General features: G+C 44.3%; 1 protein-coding gene across 3 annotated transcripts in view; it reads right to left on the reverse strand.

Annotated features, from left to right (window-relative positions):
- Positions 1–20,646, reverse strand: part of BDP1 (B double prime 1, subunit of RNA polymerase III transcription initiation factor IIIB) — a 240,670-nt gene that overhangs the window by 41,914 nt on the left and 178,110 nt on the right. For all 3 annotated transcript variants that reach the window (XM_063963887.1, XM_063963886.1, XM_063963885.1), the window contains 13 exons: positions 19,946–20,132; positions 18,673–18,815; positions 18,075–18,228; positions 17,850–17,953; positions 17,301–17,454; positions 13,928–14,151; positions 7,709–8,057; positions 6,666–6,780; positions 5,692–5,766; positions 4,351–4,525; positions 3,450–3,615; positions 3,118–3,175; positions 2,636–2,810 (listed from right to left, as the gene is read on the reverse strand). In XM_063963887.1, the coding sequence (XP_063819957.1) occupies positions 2,636–2,810; positions 3,118–3,175; positions 3,450–3,615; positions 4,351–4,525; positions 5,692–5,766; positions 6,666–6,780; positions 7,709–8,057; positions 13,928–14,151; positions 17,301–17,454; positions 17,850–17,953; positions 18,075–18,228; positions 18,673–18,815; positions 19,946–20,132 (2,079 nt within the window). The remainder of the gene's footprint in view (positions 1–2,635; positions 2,811–3,117; positions 3,176–3,449; positions 3,616–4,350; positions 4,526–5,691; positions 5,767–6,665; positions 6,781–7,708; positions 8,058–13,927; positions 14,152–17,300; positions 17,455–17,849; positions 17,954–18,074; positions 18,229–18,672; positions 18,816–19,945; positions 20,133–20,646) is intronic.

Here is a 20,646-nt window from a genome sequence, read left to right on the forward strand (position 1 = left end):
CAGGTGAGTTCACTTCTTCTCCCCTAAGTCCCTCGTTGCAGTGATCCTGTTGCCAGCAGGACTCACTGTAAAATAAAAAACCTAAGCTAAACTTTTCTAAGCAGCTCTTTAGGAGAGCCACCTAGATTGCACCCTTCTCGGCCGGGCACAAAAATCTAACTGAGGCTTGGAGGAGGGTCATAGGGGGAGGAGCCAGTACACACCACCTGATCATAAAGCTTTACTTTTTGTGCCCTGTCTCCTGCGGAGCCGCTATTCCCCATGGTCCTTTCAGGAACCCCAGCATCCACTAGGACGATAGAGAAAAGTAGATAAATGAAAATAAAGGATTTCCGACTTTCCCTACAAGTTATCTTCCATTCATCATTGTGACAATATTACTTTCCAAAGATCATTTTGATTTGTTTTTTTGGATCATAAATACTCTACTGGGAAGAATTTTTATTTATTACTAGAAAGAGTGCAGTTCATGTTCCATTGTTTTTTTTATTTCTCTTTCAATTCTCTACAGAAGAATACACAGCATATATATGTATATGTGTGTGTGTGTGTAACAATGCGGTATTAGTGGTATCTACTGTACAACTGGCTCAGCTATTTCCCACCCTTTTCTCTCTCCTCTGTGCCTTTCTCTCTCTTTTCCCCTCTCTCGCTCTGCCCCACCTCTGTGCCTTTCTATCTCTCCGCCTCTTGTGCGTTCTCTTTACCCCCCTCTCCTCCTCTGTGCCTCGTTCTGCCTCTCTATCTCCGCTTCTCGCTTTACCCCCCCTCTCCTCTGTGCCTCTTTTTCTTCTCTCTTTGCCCCTTTTTCTTTCTACTCTGCCTTTACTATCTCTCTGCCTCTTGCGCTCTCTCCTCTTTATCCCTTCTCTCCTCTGTCTGCCCCACTCTCTGCCTCTCTATCTCTCCGCCTCTCTTGCACTCTCTGCCTCTCTTATGCTCTCTCTCTTTTTTTAAATGTCTATCGCCGGCTTCTTGCACCTGTTCATAGTCTCTCTCTCTCCGCTTTGTTGTTGGCTTCCTTCTCTCTCTGAAACTTCAACACAAACCTATCACAGTGGGGGGGGGGGGAGGGTGGAATGTCCACTGCCAGCGGGTTGGGCAAGGGATAGCTGCAATCAGGATACCGGTGGTCAGAATACCGACACCGGCATTCCAACTGCTTGAAATTCCATCAGAGGCGCTGCATTAAAGTAACCTTAAACCTGCCCCTCCCTGTAATCCTAACCCTCCCGCTAACACTCCACCCCCGCAGCCTAATAAACTCTAACCCTTCCCTCCCACATCCAAACCCTCCCTCCCACAGCTTAACCCTAACCCTCTCTGGCATACTTACGTTCGGGATTCCATTGTCGGCATTCTGACAGCTGTCGGGATTCCGGCGCCAGTATTCTGACCGCTGGGATCCCATATGCTGAGATGTCAACTACATCCCCTGCAACTCCCCCTATAAGAAAAGTATAGATCTGACGATGCTGTTCGGAGACGATTCTGCTGGTCTCCACCCTCCACCGGTAGCAGCAGCTCTCCCAGCAGCAGTGCGCCTCAGTCTCCGCCAGAAACCACTCGGTCAAGGCAACTGCCTTCAGTGACAGTGCTCTGGCCATGAAGCAGCTCCCACGGTGGACAGGTAGCTGTGAACACTGAAAACAGTGCGCCCCTCCCAAAAAGTGAAAAATAAAAAGTAAAGGTTTATCTGCTGTAAAGCCCATAAAAACCATACAAAGATCCTGAGGCACTAAAAAAAACCCCCACCTCAATACAGGTAGAAACAGGGGGTGATGTATAGAGGGGGAGGAACAAATTCTGTTGTGACTTTATAGTAGTGACTTGAAGCATATGCTTGTCATTTTACCGTGTACAATGCGGAGTACTTATAATCTTCCAAGTAAAATATGATATAGATCGAGAATAGGGTGGGCAATCCCAGGGTCGGCAGGACCCGAGGATTTAGGGCAATCCCGGGGATTTTGGAATCAGGCGGTCCTTTATTTTTTTTTTTATGCCGGGCAGTGTTGCGCGTCCTCAGGTCAGACGCTGCTCGGCTCCCTCCTCCCCCTGCGAGATATGTGAAGCCAGTGGTCACGCTGCGCAGCTAGCAGCCTGCCGCACGGACCTCGGTTACCCACCTGTCCTCCCAGGTTGCAGGGTGGTGAGTTATGTGTGCGGGGCACTGACACATGAAACAAACCAATCCTGGGTATCCCAAGATTGACCATTTTTCAATCCCTATCCCTGGGATTGAAAAAAATGGCCCAGGATTGGCCACCCTAATCGGGAATATGGCCTGAACAAACTGCTCTACCAATTGTAGGATTCCATCATGACCTGGGTGCTTGAGTGTTCAGGTAACCCAATGCGTTGGCTTATATCCAAGCCAGACCAACGTAACTGGTGTAAACGTTTGAGTACTTCCCCTATCCCATACTCTAGTACAGAGCACTGGAGAATAAGAACTGGAGAAGAAGCCTTTTATCAATGCCCGGCCTTCTAGGAACATAACCAACAATCATCTGGATTCCTTTACGGCAAACAAAGGTAGTGCAGAGATCTGGATTTCAGGTTTGAAAATGTATCACTATCACTAATTGAGGGAGTCAGCACCTTTTGAGATGGATCCATACAAACACCTCACCTTTGATTCTGAGTTAGGGTTTGAGAAGAGCCAGAGCTGATGATCACAGGAGCTGGCAGAGAATCTGTTGAATTTGAGTCGCATGAATAGGCATAGTCCTCATTAATTGGAATTTCTACTAGTGTCAAAATAAACGTTTCTTCTTCTGCCGGACAACCGCTATCAAGTAGACTATCTGTAATCAAGAACACACAGAAAAGATACTGAATTTGTAGGCATGTGTGATACAATTAATATCTTGTAATAAGGTTTTTATGTAACATTACAGGTGTACTACTATGATGGGCATCAACTTTCAGCACCAGTCTAGGTACCCCATTAGTGACCATACGTAGTCACAGTCTGAGGCTGAAAGTCACAGCTTATTATGTTCCGTTCACAAAAGTTATATAACAGTAACCAAGAAAAACAAAGTATGAGGAAAACAAAACAAAAATGTGATGCTAATTCTATTGCCAGAGAAGTAGAAGTGTTCAACATACCTGACACTTCGGACATCAAGTCATGCTGCGGTTCCCCCTCCTGCATGCTGCGGTAACGCTATATATTATACAACCAGAGAAACAAAACATTTTAAAAACACTGCATACTGTACTATATTCTTTATTCCACAAATAACCCAGTAAGTAGCTCTTACAGTAAAAGGAATATACTAGGTATCTTCTGTACATTGGAATCGACTTGATTAATCTACAGTTAGATCAGAGGTAATTTTCTCAAACATCACATAATAAAAAGATATAAGAAATGTTAATATTTTTTATATGCACTTTTTTGTTTTGTAAATCATAAAGCATACCTGTCATCCTCTTACCTGATCTACTGGCATCACTAAATTGTCACTGAATGCATGCAAGGAATCCTCAGAGGAATGGAAAGCTGGACTGATCATAAGATCATCTGACTGTGTTGTCTCTGGTCTGGGGAGTGATCCATGTTCTGCTGCGGAACTGGGGAGATCATGATGATCATCCACCGACCTACAAACAACCAAATTGCATGAATATTAGGGAAGCCCTCCACCATAATAATTTACGTTGTGTGTCTAGTTGCCAGCTTTCTGTTAGATCACAAGGAAGAATGGTAAAATAATATGACGTTAAATCATTAGGTGGGAGATGTATCAAAAGATGCCCATTACACATACTGTATAAATGCACGCAGTTTTCTCTTGTTGCATTCCAAAAGCACTGTAGTGTGCGAGACAACTGCATGTGAAGTAGGTAAGGCTAAAGCATCTGAAGACACTTCTGTATGCATCGTTCACATAGCCATAAATACTTGATGCAGAGGTGTAGCCAGCACACACAACACAGTGTGGTATTCAATGGGCGGTATTCAATTCTTTTCACCCCCTCCAAACCAGTTCTGCTTCTGCTTACAGGTATGGTATTATCATTTCAGCTCGCTACCCCCGGGGTAGCGAGGCGCCCTAACCCTTTACGCAGCTAAACCTGATTACTATGGGTGCAATATGCGCGATAACAGATCACTTTAGAAAGGAGATTGGGCGTGATATATCATTTGAATATCACCCAATATGTTACCCAAACCCTTTTTCCTGTAAGTGTGTGTGCGTGTGTTTGTGCATGTGTGTGTGTGTGTGTGTATGTGTGTGTGTGTATGTGTGTGTGTTCGTGTGTGTGTTCGTGTGTTCAGAACACAGCAGTCTGGGACCCCCCTTGAGTCTCGTAAAGAGAACAGATAATGCTGACCTGGCATTTAATGTACTGTTCTCTGCTGCACAAACAGAATGTTTGTTGTTCGAGAGATGCTCAGTTATAGAAGAGGATAATGATTCAAATCTTCTGTACTGCTCCAAGTCTTTCTGGCTTCTGGGTGTTGGTGGCAGCTCCTTCTCTGCACAGTGATCAGAACTTAGAGACTCTCCTGACAGAAGAAACTAGTTATTTTATTGGTCCCAGGACACATACGAGCACAAGTGGTTACATTTCATACAGGTATAAAGCATATGCACCAATCGTGCAATTTCATCATTAAAATCTCAGTGCCTTTTTATAAAAACAGGCTACTGTATATTTGCTTGGCTTTTTAACAAACCCCTTTTGGGGTTATACCATCTGGAGATGTGTAAAATAGCCACACACTTTAATAATACAAAAAAAAAATTCTAACATGATCCTTTAAATTAAATGAGAGAACATCTGCTGTGTCTGCCGTGTCCAGAGATGAAAGAGCTAAAGACGTGAACATGAAGCACACCCCTCTTCACCCCCCAAAAATTCAAAAAAAATCTTAATTTGGGATTAAGCTGTAAATACCCAAGGTTAACCCTGTGGAGACTATGGATCCTGAAGAAGAAATCTTAATTTTGGATTTAGCTGTAAATAAGACCACTTGAAATAATCTACTCATACCACAAACAGGACACCACGTATGCCTACAGTGGGTGTGGTATGGAGGGTCGACAGTAACTAGGTCGACAGTGTCTAGGTAGACCACTATTGGTCGACAGTAACTAGGTCAACAGGATTTCTAGGTCGACCGGTCAAAAGGTCGACATGAGTTTTTAAATGTTTTTTGTGTGTGTAATTTTCTCAGTACATTGACTGGGAACGCCAATTAGGGCACCGTGTTCACTCGCCATGCTTTGGGCAAGGTGCCTCGGCCCGCTACTGCTGCACTCGGCACAGGTTACTATTCCCAATCGTAGTCCGCGTGGATCGTTAAGTATGAAAAAGGTAAAAAAAAGAAAAAATTAGAAAAACTCATGTCAACCTTTTGACCTGTCAACCTAGAGACCCTGTCAACCAATAGTGGTCGACCTAGACACTGGATACCGCCTACGGGTGTGATATGGAGGGTCGACAGTAACTAGGTCGATCACTATTGGTCGACAGGGTCTTTAGGTCGACAGATCAAAAGGACGACATGAGTTTTTTATGTTTTTTTGGTGTCATTTTCTCCGTACATTAACCGGGAATCCCAATTAGTGCACCGTGTCCCCTCGCATGGCAAGCGAAGGTGCCTCGCTCCAAACTAATCACAAATCAGAGTTAGATTACATGCTTACAGTGATAGCTGTACATACACACCTATACTGGACTGGGAGGCAGAATTGCCCATTGATATCAATGTCATTGCGGCTTCAGTGCTTCCATAACAGTGATCTAGAAAAAGATCCAATATCAGTCAAACAAAATGCGCAGTATATATAGGCTATATGAAGAAAACATGGATCAGGATACAAATTTGTTACTAAAATTCCCACATGCCAGCTCCATCAGACCAAAATGTCCTGGGCATAGAAGTGGCGGAGCTCTAGCTTTTGGCGGTAAATTGGAAGAGCCCATTCTCTTACACCACACTCTATAACCCCAGGTGCTCTAGTGTTCCTCATGGATGAAAGAAATGAACACAACACCGAAAAAGATTACTACGCGTAAATGGAATACTAGAAGTCACAGCAGGAGTAGGTGACCTAGAATATGGCTCATGTGAATAGGCACAGTCACAAAACACTTCTGTCTTGCATTACCTACATTCAATATTTTTTTTCTGAAATAAGGAGAGGGAGAAGGGTACAGAAAGAAGAAAGGAAGATAATGGGAGGTAAATATACAGTACATTTCCATATAATACATAACAAGAGCATATAGTATGGTTAACACTTCTGATCCATACACATACTAAGACGGAAAGAGCTTCAATAATTGGCCAGAGCAATATTAAATCCTTCTTAATAGTGGTAAGAGCATTCAGGCTCTGCTCCCCCAAAAACCAGTATAGCATCTCACTATGTCAATTCGGCTCCTCAGGTTATAAAACCTTATATAGGCCCAATCAATTCAGATTCAACAATTATTACAAAAGTTACATAACCTTATTTAGCCTTAATTGTTGAAAAGGGATTAAAAGCTCAATATTCTAGTTTCCATTCCACAATGGTTATCTCATTTTTGCATACCTTTATTATAATACGATATAGATTGTATATCACTGTATGAAGTGGCGCAAATGGGGATGGGGGGGGGGGGAGTGTAGGAGGTGGGAAGCGGGTACTCTTCACCTGTGTCTGCAGGAGGGGCCTGGGTCCCTGCATGCTCCAAAGTTTGAGAAGGAGAGTTTCCAGATTCCAGGCTTGCATTACTTAGTACATCTTCATCTTCCACTGGTATTTCAAACTGTATAGAACATATTCATAGGATTAACAACAATTTCAGTGACACATTAATTAAGTTTGCTTTTGCTTAGTTTATTCCCTGAATCTGTTTAAGTTCATGCTGTACTCTCAACAATACCCTCTGATTTCACCAGACTTCTCAGTCATTCAATGGGGGGTATTCAATGACTCGTTTTTTTCCAGCAATTTGGGTATTCCAGACATGTCGGAAATCACATGGATTATCAAAATACGTATTGCCGGAAGCGCGGCCAAACGCTCCCACTTCCGCAGCTGCCGGGGGGCCGAGCACCACCACCCCGGAGGCCCAGGAGAACTCGTCTGCGACACCCGGAGGACGCGTCTTTTCGATGAAGACCAACCGGGGGGCGCCACCGCTGCTACCGTTAGAGGGTGTGGTGTGCTGCAGCTGCTGCTGGGCCGGCAGCGGGGGCTGGAAGTAGAGGCGCATAGTGAAGCGGGTTCCTTTGGTCCGCCTGCAGCGTGGCTCCCTCCAGTAATATCCGCCAGGTTTTAGCCCAGTTTCCGACAATGTCAATCCGACTTTAAAAAAAGACGGATTGGCCTGGTTGGGAACAGGCCAAACCTGTCGAGTTGGGACGATTATTGAATACTCACATGTCGGATCCTTTCTGTCGGAAAGGATCAGACATGAATCGAATATACCCCATTGTGGAAAACTGTAGTAAGCATTACCATACAAAGGCTTATTTACTGAGCCTTGGACGGAGATAAAATAACAACCAACCAGCTCCTGTCATTTTTCAAACAGAGCCTGTGACATGGCAGTTAGGAGCTGATTGGCTGGTACTTTATCTTCGCCCAAGGCTTAGTAAACAGACCCAGGTTTTTGGGGGGTAAGGTTACATAGAATTGAAAGATACTACTGCTGCCACTACTGAATAATCCCCCCACCAAATAAGAAATACCTCTTCTAAAGTCTCTTCAATCTCAGCAGGCACATATTTTGGTGACCTTAGGCTGAAGGGGACAAAGACTGGAGCCTGGTTTAACATATCAGGTGCAAGATTATAATCCTCTTCCTCGAAGTCTAACTCTGCATCTTCCTCCTCCTCGTCTTCCCGCTGTGTAGCTCTGAGCTTCACCAGGGTGGTCTTCCCTTTGCTCTTGTTGGATGATGGTTTTGACACTTTGCTTTTGTTGGGTTTCACCCTCTGTCTGGTCTTCCCATTATCTGGCCGTTGAGATGAATTTTCAGAAGGTTTGGGTAGCACAGGTAGTGTTGTGGACAATGTCTTTCTTAGCGTCCGTCCAAATCTAATGTGAAAATATGTGGCTTTGTAATATAGGATATCATTCACATTAAAGGCTGAGCTCACCTAGAACTCGGACAGGGCTACACACGTGTGAAAAATATGTTCCAATAACATGTGAACTTTGCAGATGTGTCTATTTCTGCTTAGCTCATTCCCAAAACATTCATGCTCAAATATCAAACTACTAAAACATGAAATAAAGAAACCTATTGCCAGTGTTACAGATTTAAAGTAAAATGAGGTGATAAAGAGTCCTAAAAAATAAGAATTTACTTACCGATAATTCTATTTCTCGTAGTCCGTAGTGGATGCTGGGGACTCCGTCAGGACCATGGGGAATAGCGGCTCCGCAGGAGACAGGGCACATCTAAAAAAGCTTTTAGGTCACATGGTGTGTACTGGCTCCTCCCCCTATGACCCTCCTCCAAGCCTCAGTTAGGTACTGTGCCCGGACGAGCGTACACAATAAGGAAGGATCTTGAATCCCGGGTAAGACTCATACCAGCCACACCAATCACACCGTACAACTTGTGATCTGAACCCAGTTAACAGTATGATAACAAAACGAAGTAGCCTCTGAAAAGATGGCTCACAACAATAGTAATAACCCGATTTTTGTAACAATAACTATGTACAAGCATTGCAGACAATCCGCACTTGGGATGGGCGCCCAGCATCCACTACGGACTACGAGAAATAGAATTATCGGTAAGTAAATTCTTATTTTCTCTAACGTCCTAGTGGATGCTGGGGACTCCGTCAGGACCATGGGGATTATACCAAAGCTCCCAAACGGGCGGGAGAGTGCGGATGACTCTGCAGCACCGAATGAGAGAACTCCAGGTCCTCCTTAGCCAGAGTATCAAATTTGTAAAATTTTACAAACGTGTTCTCCCCTGACCACGTAGCTGCTCGGCAAAGTTGTAATGCCGAGACTCCTCGGGCAGCCGCCCAGGATGAGCCCACCTTCCTTGTGGAATGGGCATCTACATATTTCGGCTGTGGCAGGCCTGCCACAGAATGTGCAAGCTGAATTGTACTACAAATCCAGCGTGCAATAGACTGCTTAGAAGCAGGAGCACCCAGCTTGTTGGGTGCATACAATATAAACAGCAAGTCAGACTTTCTGACTCCAGCCGTCCTAACTATATATATATATATATATATATATATATATATTTTTAGGGCCCTGACAACGTCTAGTAACTTGGAGTCCTCCAAGTCCCTAGTAGCCGCAGGCACCACAACAGGTTGTTTCAGGTGAAAACGCTGACACCCCTTTAGGAAGAAACTGGAGACGAGTCCCAGTTCTGCCCCGTTCAAATGGAAAATTTTAATATGGGCTTTTGTAAGACAAAGCCGCCCATTCTGACAATCGCCTGGCCGAGGCCAGGGCTAACACATGGTCACTTCCCATGTGAGATATTGGTCAACAGCATGGTCACTTTCCATGTGAGATATTTCAAATCCACAGATTTGAGCTGTTCAAACCAATATGATTTTAAGAAATCCCAACACTATGTTGAAACCTCACGGTGCCCCTAGAGGCACAAAAAAGCTGTATATGCAATACACCCTTTACAATCTGGACTTCAGGAACTGAAGTCAATTCTTTCTGGAAGAAAATCTACAGGGCCGAAATTTAAATGTTAATGAACCCCAATTTGAGGCCCAAAACACTCCTGTTTTCAGGAAGTGTAGAAATCGACCTAGTTGAATTTCCGTCGTGGAGCCTTCCTGGCCTCACCCACGCAACATATTTTCACCACATGTGGTGATGACGTTGTGCGGTCACCTCCTTCCTGGCTTTGACCAGGGTAGGTATGACCTCTTATGGAATGCCTTTTCCCTTCAGGATCCGGCATTCAACCGCCATGCCGTCAAACGCAGCCGCGGTAAGTCTTGGAATAGACATGGTACTTGCTGAAGCAAGTCCCTTCTTAGCTCCCCAGGCCCTTAGTCCTCTGTGAGCATTTCTTGAAGTTCCGGGTACCAAGTCCCTCTTGGCCAATCCGGAGCCACTAGTATAGTTCATACTCCTCTATGTCTTATAATTCTCAATACCTTGGTTATGAGAAACAGAGGAGGGAACACATACACTGACTGGTACACCCACGGTGTTACCAGAACATCCACAGCTATCGCCTGAAGGTCTCATGACCTGGCGGAATACCTGTCCCGTTTTTTGTTCGGGCGGGACGCCATCATGTCCACCTTTGGTCTTTGCCAACGGTCCACAATCATGTTGAAAAACTTCCCTATGAAGTTTCCACTCTCCCGGGTGGAGGTCATGCCTGCTGAGGAAGTCTGCTTCCCAGTCGTCCACTCCCGGAAAGAACACTGCTGACAGTGCTATCACATGATTTTCCGCCTAGCGAAAAATCCTTGCAGTTTTGTCACTGCCCTCCTGCTTCTTGTGCCGCCCTTTCTGTTTACGTGGGCGACTGCCGTGATGTTATCCCACTGGATCAATACCGGCTGACCTTGAAGCAGAGGTCTAGCTAAGTTTAGAACATTATAAATTTGCTCTAAGCTTATTTATGCGGAGAGAATTCTCCAGACTTAATCACACTTCCCTGGAAATTTTTTCCCTGTGTGACTGTTCCCCAGCCTCTCAGGCTGGCCTCCGTGGTCACCGGCATCCAATCCTGAATGCCGAATTTGCGGCCCTCTAGAAGATGAGCACTCTGTAATCACCACAGGAGAGACACCCTTGTCCTTGGATATAGGGTTATCCGCTGATGCATCTGAGGATGCGATCCGGACCATTTGTCCAGCAGATCCCACTGAAGAGTTCTTGCGGGAAATCTGCCGAATGGAATTGCTTCGTAATAAGCCACCATTTTTACCAGGACTCTTGTGCAATGATGCACTGACACTTTTCCTGGTTTTAGGAGGATCCCGATTAGCTCGGATAACTCCCTGGCTTTCTCCACTGGGAGAAACACGTTTTTCTGGACTGTGTCCAGAATCATCCCTAGGAACAGTAGACGTGTCGTCGGAAAAAGCTGCGATTTTGGAATATTTAGAATCCCCTCGTGCTGTCGTAGAACTACTTAAGATAGTGCTACTCCGACCTCCAACTGTTCTCTGGACCTTGCCCTTATCAGGAAAGCGTCCATGTTTCTTTTAAGAAAAATCATCATTCCGGTCATTACCTTGGTAAAGACCCGGGGCGCCGTGGACAATCCAAACGGCCGCGTCTGAACTGATAGTGACAGTTCTGTACCAGGAACCTGAAGTACCCTTGGTGAGAAGGGCAAATTTGGACCTGTAGGTAAGCGTCCCTGATATCCAGTGACACCATATCGTCCCCTACTTCCTGGTTCGCTATCACTGCTCCGAGTGACTCCATCTTGATTTGAACGCTTGTATGTAAGTGTTCAAATATTTCAGATCTCACCGAGCCGGTTGGCTTCAGTACCACAATATAGTGTGGAATACTACCCCCTTCCTTGTTGTAAGAAGGGTACTTTGATTATCACCTGCTGGGAATACAGCCTGTGAATTGTGTGAGGGGGAGACGTCTCGAATTTCCAATGTACACCTGGGATATTACATGTAGGATCCCGGAGTTCCCTTGCGAGTGTTGCTGAAACTCTTGAGATGACCCCCTACCGCACCTGAGTCCGCTTGTACGGCCCCAGCGTTATGCTGCGGACTTGGCAGAAGCCGTGAGGAGCTTCTGTTCCTGGGAATGAGCTGCTTGCTGCAGTCTTCTTCCCTTTCCTCTACCCCTGGGCAGATATGACTGGCCTTTGCCCGCCTGCCCGTATGAGGACGAAAGGACTGAGACTGAAAGACTGTGTCCTTTTCTGCCAATATGTGACTCGGGGTAACAAAAGGTGGATTTTTCAGCTGTTGCCATGGCCACCAGGTCCAATGGACCGCCCCTTTATACGGCAATACTTCCATATGCCGTCTGGAATCTGCCTCCCCTGACCACTGTCGTGTCTTCGTCTGGCAGATATGTACATCACATTTACTCTTGATGCCAGAATGCAAATATGCCTCTGCGCATCACGCATATATAGAAATGCATCCTTAAAATGCTCTATAGACAATAAAATCCTGTCCCTGTCAAGGGTATCAAAATTTTCAGTCAGGAAATCCGACCAAGCCCCCTCAGCGCTGCACATCCAGGCTGAGGCGATTGCTGGTCGTAGTATAACACCAGTATGTGTGTATATACTGTTATGATATTTTCCAGCTTCCTATCAGCTGGCTCCTTGAGGGCGGCCGTATCTGGAAACGGTAACGCCATGTTTTTTATAAGCGTGTGAGCGCCTTATCCACCCTAAGGTGTGTTTTCCAACTCGCCCTTACTTCTGGCGGGAAAAGGCTATACCGCCCATAACTTTCTATCGGAGGAACCCCACGTATCATCACACACTTCATTTAATTTATCTGATTCAGGCAAAACTACAAGTAGTTTATTCCCACCCTACAAAATACCCTTATTTGTGGTACTTGTGGTATCAGAAATATGTAACACCTCCTTCATTGCCCTTAACATGTAACTTGTGGCCCTAAAGGAAAAATACGTTTGTTTCTTCACCGTCGACACTGGGGTCAGTGTCCGTGTCAGTGTCTGTCGACCGACTGAGGTAAATGGGCGTTTTTACAAGCCCCTGACGGTGTCTGAGACGCCTGGACCGATACTAATTTGTCCGCCGGCTGTCTCATGTCGTCAACCGGCTTGCAGCGTGTTGACATTATCACGTAATTCCCTAAATAAGCCATCCATTCCGGTGTCGACTCCCTAGTGACATCACCATTACAGGCAATTTTCTCCGTCTCCTCACCAACATTTTCCTCATACATGTCGACACACACGTACCGACCTACTGCACACACACAGGGAATGCTCTGATAGAGGACAGGACCCACTAGCCCTTTGGGGAGACAGAGGGAGAGTTTGCCAGCACACACCAAAAGCGCCATAATGTATATAACAACCCTAGAAGGTGTTGTTTCTATATATATATATGCGCTCTTAATATATAATTATATCGCCAATTTATGCCCCCCTTCTCTTTAACCCTGTTTCTGTAGTGCAGGGGAGAGTGGGAGCCTTCCTCACCAGCGGAGCTGGTCAGGAAAATGGCGCTGAGTGCTGAGGAGAATAAGCTCCGCCCCTTTCTCGGCGGGTTTTTCTCCCGGTTATTAGGAAAACTGGCCTGGGTTAAATACATACATATAGCCTTAATGGCTATATGTGATGTATTTATTTGCCTCTAAGGTAATCTATATTGCTGCCCAGGGCGCCCCCAGCAGCGCCCTGCACCCTCCGTGACCGAGATCAGTGAGCCGTGTAGCAACAATGGCGCACAGCTGCAGTGCTGTGCGCTACCTTCATGAAGACTGAGGAGTCTTCTGCCGCCTGTTTCCGGACCTCCGTTCTGCCGTTCTTCAGCGTCTGTAAGGGGGATCGGCGGCGCGGCTCCGGGACGAACCCCAGGCTGACCTGTGTTCCGACTCCCTCTGGAGCTCAGTGTCCAGTAGCCTAAGACTTCAATCCTCCTGCACGCAGGTGAGTTGCAAGTCTCTCCCCTCAGTCCCTCGTTGCAGTGATCCTGTCGCCAGCAGGAATCACTGATTAGAAACCTAAAAAAAAACTTTTCTAAACAGCTCTTTAAGAGAGCCACCTAGATTGCACCCTCTCGGACGGGCACAAAAACCTAACTGAGGCTTGGAGGAGGGTCATAGGGGGAGGAGCCAGTACACACCATGTGACCTAAAAGCTTTTTTAGATGTGCCCTGTCTCCTGCGGAGCCGCTATTCCCCATGGTCCTGACGGAGTCCCCAGCATCCACTAGGACGTTAGAGAAAAGACAGGTTTATAGGTGTATAGAAAACGTGTGCTGTTACCTAGACTGTTGTGGGTTACTCTGCTCCTGCACATCGGCAGACTGGCAGCTGCTCTCAGGTTTATTGGGCAATGAAACATGGTCCACCTCAGAGTCTGACAAATATGATGGTCTACAGGACTTATCAGACAGGCGACTTCTCTTGGGCACGTCCTCATTGCACTCAGAAGCTTTTCTCTTATTGGCTGGTGAGGATACATGCACCTCTATGGCAGGATCTTTAGTCTTGCACAGAAAAAGAAGGACAAACAAAAACATACAGTGCTTTATTCAGGAACCAATGAATACAGAATTCCATAATGAACACAAGAAAGCAGAAGACAGGCAATGGCAGGGTATCAACAGAAAGGGGTGACAGTTGTAATAAAGCTTGTATACTAAGCATCAACATTATCAGGTGATGTAGGGGCGGAATATTTATTTATTTTATTTTTTTACATATAAGAAAACCCAACCCACCCCCAAAAAAAAAACAACAAAAAAAAAAACCAAGAACCTGTAGCTATGCCAAGCTGTACACAATTGGATGCATACAAGTCTAAAAGTGAGTGTGCATTTTCTCTCTGAGGGGCAGATGTACTAAGCCATGGAGAGAGAAACTACTAACCAACCAGCTACTGTTACTTTTTCAAAAACAGTCTGTAACATGGAAGTTAGGAGCTCATTGATTGGCTGATATGTTAGCTCGCTCCACTTTATCACTCTCCAAGGTTTGTACAGTACATCTGAGCATGCACACAGTGAAATCATGCAATACTGCGCAGATGTATATACTTTTGCGTAGTCTCAGCAGGAATCATTCGTTCTTTTGAAAATCTGTAGGAACTCTGTGACTTCCAGGACCTTCTCACTGTGTATGCCATTATTACTGTACTTCTAAATACAGTATATACATGTTTCTATGCAAATGCTGCAAGCTGATAACCCTCCAACCCTTGGGCTGAGACAGCCCACATTCAGTGACAAGCTGTTCTCACTATAGCAAGGAAATACAGTAGAATGAAGCTAATAGTGTGGACTGAGCAGAAGTAACTGTCAAGTCACTTGCAAGTGTCAGCTATTTTGTCATGTGACTGACACCTTCTCTGAGACAACAGATGACGCCAATTCACGTGAGCTGTGGTGCAGGCATAATAGACATTGGGGGTAATACAAATGTGAAGGGGGCGAATTGCAACAGCGCAGCATCTCACACTCATCGTGATCCGCTCTCACCCCGAATTTGCACAATTCTGCATATAGCCCTATGGGTTGCAAAGAAAATTGTGCAAATCCGAGCTGCTGTTGCCGCAGTAGCTCACGGAGGCGAGAACATCGCCTGCAATTGGATTTTCCACACTACGTGCTTAGGGGAAAATACTTGTTGTGATGCAATGTGTTTTCTTAACAGATGCAATGTGTTTTCTAAAAAGTGAAACAATGTTGAAGATCACCCAGAGTCAGAAAACATCTTGACATATGCTACAGAGATACGTTTGTAGGGTTAATGTAATAAAATAGTAAAAAACAAACAAAAAAAACCCTCCATACAAGTATAGTATCACCCTCCAATGTTGTGTCTAATTACTCAACTACATTGGACAACGAAAACGGGATTTTGGTACTTACCGTTAAATCCATTTCTCTGATTCCACAGGAGTCACTGTAGGATTTTTACGGTGGGGGGTATAGATGGTGGATAAGTGGAGCGGAGGCGCTTTAAATTCTGGCTCCTCCCCTCAAATTGACCATTCTTGTAAGAGAGGAAACATTAATTGTAGAGCATTGTATACTGCTCAAAGTTCGAGGATATTGATGGGCAGAGCCTTTTCCTGCGGAGCCCAAAGGCCCTGGAATTGACAGTCTAATGTCACTGCTCCCCATCCTCTTAGACTGGCGTCTGTAGTTAGAAGAATCCAATCCGTTTCCACGAAGCGTCTATCTTTGGACAGATTTGCAGTGTTCTGCCACCAAAGGGGTGACAGACGAGTCCTGGGGGACAATCGAACTATCCGATGCAGAAAAAGATGTGACCCTGACCACTGTGAGAGGAGATCTAGCTGGAAAGGCCTGGAAAGGAATCTGCCATATTGAATTGCTTCGAAAGCAGCTACCATCTTTCCCAGAAGTCGAATACAGAGGTGTACTGACACACTGCGATGCTGTAAGACTAGTCGTACTAACTCCTGGATGGACTGTACCTTGTCCAGAGGGAGAATTATCCTTTGAAGCACAGGATCCAGGATCATCCCCAGAAACTGTATTCTCTGGGTAGTCTGTAATTGAGACTTCTTGAAAATTATAAGCCATCCGTGTGCTATGAGAAAACGATGAGTTACCGCAATATCCCTTACCAACTTTTCTGTGGATTGAGTTTTTATCAATATGACGTCTAAGTATGGAACAATGTTCACTCCCTGGGAACGCAGTTGAGCCATCATCACCACCATTACCTTTGTGAAGACTCGCGGTGCTGATAAAAGACCGAAAGGTAAGACTTGGAACTGATACCTGCAATCGCCAACTGCAAATCTGAGGAAAGTCTGATGAGGAGGCCAGACTGGGATGTGGAGGTAAGCATACTTGATATCTACTGAAACCATTAATTCCCCTAACTCCACACCTGCTATAACTGAATGCAGGGATTCCATTTTGAATTTGAACACTCTTAAAAAGGGATTGAGGCTCTTCAAATTCAGAATTGGTCTTACTGAGCTATCCGGCTTCGGGACCACAAATAAACTGGAGTAAAACCCATGCTTCTGTTGGTGGAGAGGCACCGGTATTATGACTCGTGCCTGTAGTAGTCTGTCTATTGCCCTTTGAAGGGATTGTTGACGTTCCTGTGAAACTGGTAAACCTGTTGTGAAAAATCTTGTAGGGGGTTTGAACTGAAAAATTGAGCTTGTAACCTTGAGTAATGATGTCTAAAACCCAAGCGTCCCTGCAGGTTACGGTCCAAATCTCTTTGAATTCCAGTAACCGGGGGGAGGGGAACCAGTCATGCAGTGGGCCCATAGAGGGGAGGAGCCAGTCACAATTCTGAAGAATTTAAAGTGCCCCAAGCTCCACTTGTCCACCATCTATACCCCCCACCGTAAAGATCCTCCAGTGTCCCCTAGTGGATGAAGGAGAAAGAGCATATATATTATTCACTGCTGCGGTTTACAAATGCAATAATTATTTCATATTAATAAATAAATCTGAGTGTAAAAATGTATACATCAATTAAAATAGAAGTAATTTACTCATATGGCACTAAAGCTGGAAATACAGAAAAAAAATTACTGCTAAGATATTTAGTAATATGGCTGGATTGGTAGAAAGGAACATAGCTGTGAAAAACAAGTAATAGGAAACTACAAATGAACAGAACCTTGTTACTGCACACTTACTGTAGGCACATGAGGCGCTGTCTCTTCATCACTTCTCTTACTCTCAGAAAGACTCGGCCTCTTGCTCGGCGTTACAAGGCTTGGTACTGGCTTCACATGCTTAAAGCGTCTTAGCTGTGCTGGTTTGATAGCTGTGGATTTTTTTTCGTTAGCCCTACACAGACATGACAAAGATATCAAACTATTACATTAGCAAAAACTAAAATGAGAAAACAATTAACGTGCTGGTGGTCAACCCGTGACTAGCCTTAGGCAGTACATGCCACAGTATTCACTCGCACCTCCAGAGGATGTGAGGAGCAGAAGTCTGAGGTAAGTGCTGCCTCAGGACTAGTCATGATTTGATTGTGGACCTCTAACTTAATAGCTCCCAACACTTTACCTGGGAGCAGAGAATGCGCGGTCTAACCCCTAAAAGTATTAAAGCTTCATGAATGTGCTTGTAAATATTTACTCATAAAAGGCAACCAAGCAAAAAGTCAATTATGGTTATACTGTATAAATTTTTGCAACACCGACCAAATGAAAGAGGTGTTTCACTATACTTACTGTCTAGCTTCACTGGTGCCATGACTGGTGAGAGGGGCGTCAGTGACTTCCTCACTTTGCTGCGGATCTGCCACCTTTCCGCTGACCTCCAATTTTACTTCATCCTTTAAAAAAATTATGTCACTGTTATTACTGACGAAACTACTGAAACTGATAATCTATATCAGAAGTGAAATATAGTACAAAATATAGATCCATTAATTGTTTAAAGTAAATCTTTCTGACCTGTTCCGAAGCCAAAGTTCTCTGATTGATAGCCGGCATCTCTCTTCTCACAGCTGCTCGCCCGATGTTGGGCCTGGCTTTCTGGAATCTGCCTCGCACGGGTTTTACAGAAGACCCTTCCACTTGCTCTCCAGTATGGGCAACTTCGTCAAGTCTATAAACCACACAGAGTACTTGTCGTAGTCAGAGGACTACCCGTACGATACCATAATGTGCTATTATCTATAGGTGCTAAACTAAAGTCTATGGAGGAGATTCAGTTAGCCGCGAATTGGCTACAAAACTGCTTGACGCGGCTTTCCATTTCTAACTGAACTACAAGACCGCACGGATTCATTTGATATACGACATCTGTACATCTGTGTGCGACTTACGAGAAAAACCAAACATTTGCCGCAGCTCACTCATGCCAAGCATCTAGCACCGTATGGGTAGGTTTATGAAGGTACATCTGTATAAGCACAGGGATATATTTGTTAAAGGTCTATTCCCTAAGAATTGCCCTATTTATTCCAGCTGCTGGTACCTGCACCGGATTTTAGTAACTCTAACCACATATCGCACTCAAGGCAATTAATGGTTTAGAATTTCTACTTACTGTACAGCCTGTGTGTTTTCTTTTAAGCTTCCCAGTGTATTTTCTTCACAAAGTTGTGCTGATTGGCATCCTACTGCACAGGATTCCCTCTCTACATCTCCAGCTGATATTTCCACATCCCGTGAGCCGATAGGACTCTCATTCTAGAAATAATAAAAACAGCAACAAAACAGTACTTACATTTAGGAAATAATTCAAATAATAAGCTGAAACATGTAACAAATTAAAGTTAATACGAAAATTGAAAGAATTTTTCATGGTTCATTTACCTTTGATACTGACATTCAACTATACATACTGTATGTATTTGCCAGAAGAGAAGATTTGATCTGTTTATCAAAACAAGTTACAAACACTGTAAAATATATTCTTAGTATGTGGTGTCTTATAATACAGTACAGGAATGTGTATTTTCACAGCCATAACCAAATCACTACAGGTTGCGTCTCCCATATCCAGAATGCTTGAGACCAGAAGTATATTGGATATCTGTTATTTGCATATTTTGGAATATTTATACAATGTTATTGATAATTGTGTGCAAGAAACAAAGCTTGTGTAGACTGAGCCATCAAAAACAAGGGTGTCACTATCTCAGTCACGCTCAAAACATTTAATATTTCAAAAGATTCTGTATTTCAGAATTCCGGATATGGGAGACTCAACCTGTATTATAATTATTATTCCTTTATATAGAGCCAACATTTTATGGGCCCCTGGGTCCAGGGGGCTCACACCGCACCCATGTTTTATTACTTACCTTTCCAGAATCCCACGTCAGAGCTGCAGCAGCACAATAAAAATATCACCGGCAAAATGGTTGCTGCTAATGCACAGAGTCCGGAACATGGCGGGTGCAATGCCAGAGTATATTGCGCCGTGAAGAGGAGGGAGCCCACCCGTAGTCTGCACATGGGCACTCTCCTCTGTTAAAATACCCCTGTACCAAAGCTTGACCAACTAATGAAATAGGCATAAAAAAAAATAAAAAAATTGCATGTATAAAATATGTAGTCCTGACGCTCACAATGCAGACGAATGCCCAAGGTGAGTATTAGGGTTAGTCTGCAGGAGGGGACGGTTAGGGTTAAAATACTTACCTGGATCCGTCTGCATTCCAAGCACCAGGATTCCGCTGTCGGAATCCTGACCATTGGGATCTCAACCACTGGTATTTTGATACCAACTGGTATAAAACGTACTTTGTTTTTATAGTATAGACGAAATCTTTAAAATAAATAATACCACTGCACCTTGTGTATTAGCTACTCACTATGGATGATGTACCAGCTCCTAGCTTTTCTCCAGTGCTGGTTTCCTCCGGGACGGTGGCCATCCGTATCCGTGTAGCCGCTCTGCTTAGATTTGGCTTTGGTCTTTGGAATCTGCCAGTTTTTAAAATTGGTTTGGATGATTCTGCGTCTCTCTCATCTACAGAATCTCTTCTTTCATTATTCATTCTGAAAGAAGTCATGTAATACTTATCACAGAGAAATCTGGTTGGACTGCAAAGAATTGGAATAGTGCCAACATACTGTACACTAATATTGTTTTCATTTTGATAAGATTATTTGTAAATGGATCATACGATGACTCCACACATGGCATAGGTTTCTTCTAACAATGCAACAGTAATGTGCCCTACACACTGGGCGATGTTACCGATTTTATCGACCAATGATATTATCGATGCTCGATTTTTCCGCCAACGATTTTTGCCTACATACTTGGACGATATGAGAGCACATACTTCTATATCGTCCAAATTGAGGATAGATCGCCATGCATTGTTCATCATTGATGCATACACACTGACCGATATGAACAATTTATTGTTCGTTTTTGAACGATATCGTTCCTATTGATCATGGTTATTGGGAAGTGTGTAGGGCCCTTAAGGAAAAACAAGACTGAATACAAATACAAAATAAATGATCACAATGATTTGAAACCAAATGTGTTTTCAATCGTAAA

The sequence above is a fragment of the Pseudophryne corroboree genome, chromosome 1 (genome assembly GCF_028390025.1).
Source record: "Pseudophryne corroboree isolate aPseCor3 chromosome 1, aPseCor3.hap2, whole genome shotgun sequence".
In the NCBI taxonomy this organism is placed as follows: domain Eukaryota; kingdom Metazoa; phylum Chordata; class Amphibia; order Anura; family Myobatrachidae; genus Pseudophryne; species Pseudophryne corroboree.